The sequence below is a fragment of the Aphis gossypii genome, chromosome X (genome assembly GCF_020184175.1).
Source record: "Aphis gossypii isolate Hap1 chromosome X, ASM2018417v2, whole genome shotgun sequence".
Classification (NCBI taxonomy): Eukaryota; Metazoa; Arthropoda; class Insecta; order Hemiptera; family Aphididae; genus Aphis; species Aphis gossypii.
Genome location: NC_065533.1, coordinates 15,262,344 through 15,272,689, shown reverse-complemented (window position 1 = coordinate 15,272,689; position 10,346 = coordinate 15,262,344). Strand labels below are relative to the sequence as shown.

At 28.6% G+C, this 10,346-nt stretch overlaps 2 protein-coding genes across 2 annotated transcripts; both read right to left on the bottom strand.

Annotated features, from left to right (window-relative positions):
• Positions 1 to 5,871: 5,871 nt before the first annotated feature.
• On the bottom strand, positions 5,872 to 6,593 carry LOC114130250 (tigger transposable element-derived protein 1-like). Its single transcript, XM_027995180.1, has 2 exons — positions 6,328 to 6,593; positions 5,872 to 6,274 (listed from the first exon to the last, which is right to left on the bottom strand). The coding sequence occupies exons 1-2, from the start codon at positions 6,591 to 6,593 to the stop codon at positions 5,872 to 5,874; spliced, it is 669 nt and encodes a 222-aa protein (XP_027850981.1).
• A 21-nt stretch (positions 6,594 to 6,614) lies between these two features.
• LOC114130249 (tigger transposable element-derived protein 4-like) lies at positions 6,615 to 7,376 on the bottom strand. The gene has a single exon (XM_027995179.2). It carries the CDS (start codon positions 7,374 to 7,376, stop codon positions 6,615 to 6,617), a length of 762 nt encoding a protein of 253 aa, XP_027850980.1.
• Between the last annotated feature and the right edge of the window lie 2,970 nt (positions 7,377 to 10,346).

Genomic DNA, 10,346 nt, shown 5'->3' with positions numbered 1-10,346 from the left:
ATGCTGAGTTGTTAGATGACCTATATAAATATTGAACTACAATTGGATATATTTTTCTATTTCCTTTATTAGATGTATCTGTATTAACTGAAAAATAAGAAATACTCTGTAAGGCGTTAACTATAATTTCTTCTGCTTTCGGCCCAAGTAAATTTTGTACTATAGCTTCAGTTTTAGTACGACCACAAGATATTTTACTGGGTATATTTGAATCGGAAAATACTTGAAGAAGCAACTTAAAATCACAATCAAAAGAATTATAAGATAAGTTATGTTTTTTATTATGAAATTTTTTACAAACTTCCACCAAATTAACTTATTAACTTTCCTATGTATTTTTCGTAACAAAAAATGAAGTTATTGTATATAATTGTTTACTAGGACTTTCTTTTTGTCTATGAGAAACGCTATTTGCATGGTGTTGCACATTATATTTACCATCATGAGTAATTAAAAAGTCTTTCTTACAATTACCATACAAATTGTTATTTTCTGATTTTCTAAGCCAAGTATATGAACTTAACCATACTTCACGAAAAGTACAAAGGCGTTTTACCTTTTTTGGTGGAGTATGAGTAATAATTTGTTCTTCAGAGTCACTCATTATTATATACACACTCAGTACACCAATAATAAGTACTTTGATCGAAAAATGCATAGACAAATATTAATAAGCTGAATATGATATTAATCGAACGAATTATTAAACAATATACTAAGCACTAACAATAATGTCATCACATCACCGTAAGCACCGCGTAACTGAAGATGGCAATACAGCGTATTATACCATAATAATAAAACGCTATTACTGATTACTATACAGATAAAATAAACATATCTACAATCTACGTATACCTTGGTAATAGGTTAGATATTATTTACAAATAAGTAATAACTGTAATGTTCAAATATCATAGTATCTAAATATAATAATAGATTATTGCTTTTTGCTCGAAAACGAATGAAACATTTTATCGTTGATTAAAAATTGTTTAATTAATATTTATAATACATACTTTTAGAGTTTTAACATTTATACAATTTAAGAAAGAGATAAATTGGTAATTTCCTTATGTACCGGGAAAAATATGTCCCGCATAAATTTCGATCGGGACGGTTGGCAACCCTGAGCATCAGGGCAGTTGTTGTCGTCTCTTGTGAAATAACAAGAATACACATTCGTGGTCAGTTGAAATTCTCGGAGGGGTAAAAAACTACTTTCAAAATCGCAATTAATTATAACTGTTATAGCAGTTGTAATTGAGATAATGCTATAGCAGTACTGTCCCACTACATTGTTATTTGCAACTACGTACATCATTGCACTGCTAAAGCAGTTTAATTATATTTTTTAAAAAATAGAATAAAAAATAGTAAAATAAAAATAATAATTCAACTCAACTTGGTTTATTTTATATAATAAATTTAAAAAATGAAAAAAATAAAATAATAGTCTTATAGAAATTGAAACAATACAATTTAAAATAATGAAAAAATTTTTTTATTATATATTTTTGGGAAAATCTTCAATACATGATCCAGGATACAGTGGAACATTACAAGCTTTACATTGATACTGGGTTTGTTTCCTCACGTGGTTTTTTGTGCATATTTTGCAATTTTTGAAGTAATGTTTTCTTTTATACTATGGAGGTAATGGGATTTTTTCTTGATAGTGTTATCCTTCTTCTGGCATTGGTCGTAAGTTTTTTGGATCTTTGTTTCAGAGCATTAAACATTTGATTAGCTGTTACATATATTGGAAAGTTTATCATATTTTTTATCAGAATATCGCGAAAATCTTTAAATTTCATAAAATTACAGCCAAAATCATTATTATAAAAAACTATTCCACACTGTAATATCTAACAAATGTAGTAAAACTTTTTTGTTCCATCGCGATTGTTTTCGTGGGCTGCTGAAATATTTAACCATTTGATTTGACCTCTCGATACCACTAATATTATTATTGTATTGAATTATTTCATTTGGTTTATTTTTTCATTTCCAAATCGGGTTGTTTGATGGTAAAAGCTGTGGATGGTACTTTGTAGTTATAGCTAATACATCCCTTTTATCTTTACACTTAGATACATAATTTTTTTCTTGTCGACTCCAAATATATTCTCCAGGTTTTAACTTTTTTGTAGTTTCACATTTTGGGTTGCCTATACGGTTACTGCGTAGTGTTTTTCGATGTAGAAGTTTTTTTGAAAGACTTATACTATTTTAATAATTATCCATAAAAACTGTATGTCCTTTATCAAGAAAAGCTTCCAAGATACAAAAAACTAAACTATTTATTTTTGATGTAGAACTGATTTGAATTTCTTCTATTTTTCCTTTATACATCTCCATATTTAGAACAAATCCGTCTGGTGTACAGAGCTCGAAAAACTTTATACCATACCTTGCTTTTTTTAAGTTTTATATATTGTCGAAATAAAAGGCGACCACGATGTAGTAAAAGCGATTCATCAAGTGATAGACAATTCGTATGGAATATATTCTAGTTGAAAATTATTTATAAGCTTTTTAAAAATTGGTTCATTTTTTTTCATTGGATCATTTAAACAATTTATTTTTTCTGGGTCATAATATTCAATACTAAAGCATCTTAAATTAAAACGTCTACCCGACATAGTTCTAGGTAGAGAGCCTATATAATAAGTGAGTGGCCAACTAGCTGAACGTTTTCTATTGGTTGGCTGTTAATACTGATCATGAACACCATTTTTCGTCCAAAATATTCAAATCTGTGGTTCAAATCACGATTATACAGATATACTAAGGTATGGTTTAACATAGAGTAAGAATTCTATGTTCAAATCATAAATATTATACCATAGAATTCTGTGAATATATTAGTAATGTTTGGACGAAAAATGGCTGCTATCACCCAGTTGGTCACTCTCTCATTATATAGGCTCTCTAGTTCTAAGTATGATAGGGTGATAATATAGTGGATTGTTTGAGAATATATCTTGGATTACGGAAAATTTCATAGATCCAGAAAGTAAATAAATGGCCAAAAATTTATTTATTTCCTCCGTATCAACTTTTTGAAACTCAGCTGTACGACAGTATTTTTTAAGTGGACGAATTTGTGAAGTTAATTTTACACCACAATTATTATTTGTCGAGGATAGCACTATATCAGTTATTTTACTTCTCCATAACATTTCAAATATCTGAATAGGATTATCATTTGCAGAATCAGGTATATTTAGTTTTATTCCTGAAATACTATTATCAAATTGGAAGTCTGGTATATCTTCCCAATCTCGTACCATTGATCATCATTAGCATTATTGTAATCATTATTATCACTATCACATGAGCTTACCTCGAAACGATTTATTGCCAGGTGTCACATCCAGTATTTATAAAAGTACTAAAGGATCCTGTTATTGGTAATGAATTTTGTTTCGTACTTGGTAACGAAAAATCTGGATCAATATCTGAATCATCTTGATAAGAAAAGTCAGATGAATCAAATGAATCGTCCAAATATTTACGCACTTTTTCGATATTATTACGTGACATATCGCACACAATACCAACAACGTACGACGATTATAATCGAACTGAATAATTTTTATGAACAACAACGCATATTTATAGACTATGATTCAAAGATATGGCGTAGACAATTGTATATCGTGTTGTAAAATTATAACATGCAATACTATAGTTTAATACTTTTTTAAAAAAAATGAAACATATAGAAATTTGTTTTAAGACGTCTGTTGGTAACGAGTAGTTCTCACAACAAACGTTTTGCTTCCTTAATCCACTTTTAATAGTTAAAATGGAACCCAGCAGCTTAGATCACATTCTATTTCTTTGTTTTGTTTTAACCAAATTCATCTAACTAAATAATCTTTCCACGTCAGCGTTAGACCATGGCAAAACTAATAACCGCATTGCCAATATATAAAGTTCTTCAAATGGATTTGATTCACTGGCATCTCTATAATCACATACTTCCTTTCAAAACGAAAATGTTTTATCTGTTTGAATCCATTTTATATTGGTAAGATTGTTTCCTTGTATATTCATTTTTCTATTATCCTAGGTTCAAACAGAAAAAATCAGCTAATAGTGTTAACAATTCTTTAATAACACTTAAAGTTAACTTTGTACTTATAATACTTTTTCAAGAATCTGTACAGTTTTTGGTAACTTCTGTTGAAGTTTGCTTGAGTAGAATTTTCAAGTACTGTACACATCGATGCTTTAAAACTGTCTGGTCGTTCAGAGATAGGTTACTAAGTATCTAACTGAATTCATAACCTAAGTAAACATTTAGAGATACATAACTATAACTATCCATGTTACAAATTAATGAATTTTGTCTGCAGTATTGTAATTTGTATGCATATAATTTTGTTTTTTTTTTTTTAATTTCTTTTCTACGAGTATTTTCTTTATTTATTTTATTGAATTTATTTTTAAATCAGTATCGACTTGAATTTCCATTAGTACTTGAATAACTTAGTGAAAGTGAGGGTGGGTAGTATAAAATTGACTATTGAAATGCATATGAAAATTTTCAGCTCCGTTCGTCGCTATAGTCTGGTTCACTACCTCATAGTTCTGGTCCAAAATTAGCAACAAAATCATTATAATTTTGTAGAATATAATCAGAAAAATCCGTTCTTATGCTGCATGAAACTATTTAAATTATTTTAGTAAATGCGTCCGAAACATCATTTGGGTTTAAATAAGGTATACCGAAAAAGTATTTCAACCCATATTCCTATCTCATAATTATTTTTCGCGTATTTTTTAATAAACTTATTTTTTTGTAAACGCCTAAACCAACTTCGTCCTAAATGGAATTTACAGCATACTATAATTGTACATTGTGTAAAACTTTGAAAAACAGCAATGTGTGCAGCTTTTTCAAGATCGGAATGAAATATTTTTCCATTTAAATTTTTTTCTAATAACTCCATTGACAAGTTCATTATGGTTTACCACATGGACACATTCCGCACCCCAAACGAAGAAGGACGTAACTTACTTTTTATCATTTTTCAGTTTATTCACTTATCTTTTTACGTTTTAGATTCTGAGTGAAGTGAGGAATGTATTGGTTTTATAATGGTGTTTATTTCTTTTTCTTTTTTTATTCTGGAAACATCTTTTCTCCTTCTAAACTTGTTCAAAAGTATTAAGTATAGCATTTTTTTTTTTTGAAAGGTTATGTTCTTGAGCTAATACTTTAAGGAGTCTTTTTTCGATTTTCGAAACGGTACTCGAAATAAAAGCGGTTAAAGGAGAAAAAACGTAGGATTTCACAGTTTATTTTATAATATTAAATAATTATGGGCCACGTTTTCTACCAAAAATACTGCTTCAAATGAATAATAACAAGAGACCTTTTTTTGTTGTATTTTGGATTTTAGTCCTTGAGTTTTTAAGTTCGGAGTTTTTTTGTTGTAATTCGGTTAAAAACATACATAAAAACTTGAAATTTGGGTTGTTTAATTATATTAGCCTTACTTAGACAAGGTAAAATGTTCAAAACATTTGAGGAACTTTTGAGCTTTTTTTAGAATTATATAAATAATTTTGATAAGTACCTCCTAATTTTGTATTTTAGATGTACAGTAAAACCTCTTTATAACGGAATCGCTTGGGACCAACAGTTTTTCCGTTATAGTTTTCCGTCTTAGAGAGGTAAAAAAAATGTTTCAAGAATTTATGTATGTGTACGTATGTGTTAAAAAATTATATTTTAGGCAAATACTTCGTAAAACGTAAATTTATACAATAAGATACATGTATGACTTAATATTTAAATTTGTTTTGTGTATAATACTAAAAAAAATGAAAGTAATGTTTGCACCTTTTTTATAATTAAGAAAAATAGTTTTTAATATTTGATTGCTTTTTGTGTTTAAGAGCAGCACTTTCAGCACATTCTCGGGCTTTTGTTGTAAGTTCTAATAGATTTGTATTTGAAATGGTGGCTGAAAACTTTTGTAATTCTTCTAAGTATGAGATTGCAGTTTTAAAATCTTTTATTTTTGGCTCATCATTGGTCTCGCTATCATCATTATCATCGTTTTCTACTTCTTTTTCTTCTTCTTCTAAAAAAATCGCCGAATCGTAAGTTTGGTGCGTCTCTAATTTACTGTCAAATGTAATAAAATCTTCTACATCAACATTGGCTATAACGCATTCCTCATTAATATCGTTCAAAGCATTTTCTGGTAAATCTATACCATTGGTATTGGTTCCTTCATTTGAAAGAACCCGGCTTTATGAAAACAATTTTGCACACATTTAGCTTTTACATTATCGCAAGCCAACGCTATCCAATTGACTGCATCCAAAACACTTATTGATTTAGCGAGCTGATGAGCTGAAGAACAATTATCAATCTTACATAATAACGATTGTAGCAAAAACTTACGATAGTAGGACTTGAACGTGTAAATCACTCCTTGATCCATTGGTTGGGTGATCGATGTGGTATTTGGGGGCAACATAAGTATTTTCTTATTAGATAGTTCGATCTTTGGGTGACATGCAGCATTATCTAGAAATATTAGGACGTTTCTATTCTGAGATCGCATATCTGCGTTAAAATAACGCAATCACTGCTCCATTATCTCTGTTGTCATCCAGGCTTTTTTATTAAATTTCCATATGACAGGTAACGAAGAAATGTCCATGTTCTTAAAACAACGTGGTTTTTTAGACTTGCCAATTACCAATGGCTTCCTAATTTCTCCAGCCATACTACCACACATGAGCACTGTTAAGCAATCCTTTGCTTTTTTCCCTCCAGAACAAGACTCACTTTTCTGTACTAGTGACTTAGTAGGAATACCTCTGAAAAAAAGACCCGTTTCGTCAGCTTTGTACACGTCTTTTGCTTCATATCCAGCAGTGAGTCTTGATATATTTTGCTTCCACTCCACCACAGTTTCTTGATTAATGTCATTAGCCTCACCACTAACTTGTTTCCAAACAATGTCATGCCTTTTTTTAAATTTTTCTAGCCAACCGTTCGAAGCCTTGAAATCTTTGACATTCATTTTTTCAGCCAATTTCATAGCTTCTGTTTGTATAATTGGACCGGAAATTGGCAAATTTTTTGACCGAACGCTGACAAACCACTCATACAACTTTTGGTCAATTTGTTCAAATGAGGGAGTTTTCACTCTTTTACTCTTTCCCGAGTTTTTGCTATTTACCCATTCATCCATAATCTTTTCTTTATTTTTTATCGCGTCGTAAACTTGAGTTTTTCCACATTTAAATCTAGTAATAAGTTCCTTCATACTTAGTTTTTGTGTCTCCTTCAACTCGATTAGTTTAACTTTATCTGACAAAGTCAGAGCTGTACGTGGCATATTAGTTTATTAATATTAAAACTATTAGAATATTATTATTATTATTATTATTATTATTATTATTTAATAATTAATATTATTAAATATTATTAATTTAAAACTAAAAATCAGATAATGATAGATAGGCGCATAATAAAATACTGATGGCCAAAATAAATAAAAATAAAAGGACAAAACGCAAGAGACAACAAAAATTCACATTCGCGGTAGGGCAACGGCTCACGAATGACTGACTGTACATGGAAAAATACAATGTATTATAAATTGTTGATTAAATCACAGAATAGAACGATTAAATATCGTAGTATTGATCGAGGGAAAAAAACACAGATAACGGACAACCGTTGTCGGGTCGTTCCGTAAACATATCTATTAATATTTTGGAGCGTGCGCGGGTTTCGTCGGTCGGAGTGATAAACAACGACGACTCTACCATCGCGCAGCTATACAGTAAAAAAAAATAACATAATTATATTATAAAAATTAATATCACACAATATATAATATACCTATATTATATACATACATATAGTTTATACTTATGGAAGTGTAATTTATCTTTAAATAATTCTATTTTCCGTTTAACAGAGGATATTTTTACTAATTAGATTACTAAAATTTTCCGTTTCCGTTTTGTAGAGGTCAATTTAATATGTTATTTGAACCGGGACTATTGAAATTTTCCGTTATAAGGAGGATTCCGTCTAACAGAGGGTCCGTTATAAAGAGGTTTTACTGTACCTATTTATTTATTTTACTACATATAATATATAAAAAATTTTAGATTGTTGATAATATAAAGCTATCTACCGAGCTTCACTCAAAATCTTTTTTGTTAGCAATAGTATACTATTGCGCACAGATAAAAATTAAATAACCTTATGTATCACACCTTTCCGACTTCTCACTTAAATCAGTTACTGCACTCAGGCTTTTTTTTATTCGTTTTCTTATGATAACGACAGTATCTCCATTCTATCATGGAGCTTATAAAGTTTAAACATCAAATAGTTTATAGACTCCTAATATTGTATTTTCCGCCGAAAACAGACGTATCTTGAGTTATGTCCTTATAAAATAATAATATTTCCCACGAAATGAGATGTAACTCAATTTCTATTTTTAAAATTAGTCATAAACACTACAATAAGTTAGATAATAATTGGATATTTCTATACTATTGAATAATAATTATAATATTATTATCAAATCGACGATAAAATAGGCATAAATAAACAACATAATACTATAAATATGTTTTCAATTTGTTTTCCTTATTAATGGAGAACAATTCAATGGAGAATAATTTGTATTTAATCATAATAATTTATATCATTAAGTCGTTTTAAATTGAATAATGTTTTATAAACGAAACAAAATTCTTAAACACATTTTTATACGAATAATCATAATGGTAAGTAGGTAATTCTTAAATAATAAATCATATTTAAGTTTAAATAAAATTATCATTGTTTGTAAATTTTGTCAACTTATAGGAGTATTTGAATCAAAAGTAAATGTATTGGGTACCTATAATATTATAGTGTATGATATTAAAGAAGAAGGATAATTATGTGTTTGTTTTCTCCTGCATAAATGCATAATTGCTCTTATTAACTTAAACTTTCTATATTGTTTTATAATAAAAGTTGTTTAATTTCACATCGCCACATAGGTACATTTAGATATTTTTCTAATATAATAAAAAAATAGAACTTTTCTAATATTTTCCAATTCTCAACCATGAATTTCAATACTCCAATAATGAAAACAGGGATATAATAAAATCAATTATATAAATGAGAAACAATAGTTCTTTTTTGGATTATTTCAATAATTGTATGTTTCCATGAGATATTTTATGTACTTTATATACTTATAAAACATATTTAAATAAATAATTTGTTATATTATAGTGTGTATAATTTAGTAGGTACATATAGATTGAAGCTGTTTAATTTTGAGCGAACGATAAATTAGTTAAATTTGATTTCATTATATGAAAAATACTTTTTGTAATTTTGTATACAAAAAAATCGTAAAAATTTTCCGTCCTCCAATGTCACCTCTCTAGACCCAGGCCTATAGGTCTGTGCATAAATACGCCTCTGCTGATACCAAAATTAATATTCAGTGTATTTTGTACTCGTATATTAAATAACCACCAGCATCGTGCACGGTATTAAATTGGCCGAATTTGTTGGAATATTATTTATTTTTGTATCCTTTTTTCTTACATTTTTTGAATACTGAAAACAGCATTCCTATTTTTTATTTATATATAATATATTCCTATATTTCAATATTTTAATAACACCCAACAGCTAGCTTGTGAACGGCTAGATGTAATACAACGCTCCTAGCGGATTGTTTTTTAACTACATTTATAGGCGAATCGCACCTACCGGGCGCGCCGCCGCTAGTCGCTAGTTAGTCACCAGTCGTTAATGTCATGCGTCTAGTAGTACGACTGAGCACGACTATTTAATTAAATATGTTCGCGTATTTATTATTGTTAAATCAATCATTTAGTCAAATAATATTATTCTATTTGCCCATGAACGCATAATATTTTATGAGGCTATCATAACTGACTGATATGTATATATATATTATATATATATGTTCGTAATACGTATATTGTATAATGTTATGGATGTGTAAAACGTAATTATTCAACAGCAGCTTCTTTTATTCGTAGTAAAATATAATGTTGAATGAATAATTTAAAGTATTTATTAAGTATTTAATTAAATTATTGTATTATTAAAAATACCAAAAATAGTTTGTAAATACTATACATAAGGTACATTATAAAAACAAATAGTAAGAATTTAATTGGATTCATACTGTCCATCTTTCCTAATAGCATTATAATATAATAATAGCATTGTAATGTTGTTTGCATTTGCAATTCAGTTTACTGCAAAATAGAAATAGATATACTTACATAGAAATCTATATAAATAT

Coding starts and splice junctions, on each gene's coding strand:
- LOC114130250 (XM_027995180.1), bottom strand. CDS start 6,593: ATGCGATCTCAGAATAGAAACGTCCTAATATTTCTAGATAATGCTGCA. Junction 6,275..6,327: donor GATGCAGTCAATTGGATAGC/GTTGGCTTGCGA, acceptor GTTTTCATAAAG/CCGGGTTCTTTCAAATGAAG.
- LOC114130249 (XM_027995179.2), bottom strand. CDS start 7,376: ATGCCACGTACAGCTCTGACTTTGTCAGATAAAGTTAAACTAATCGAG.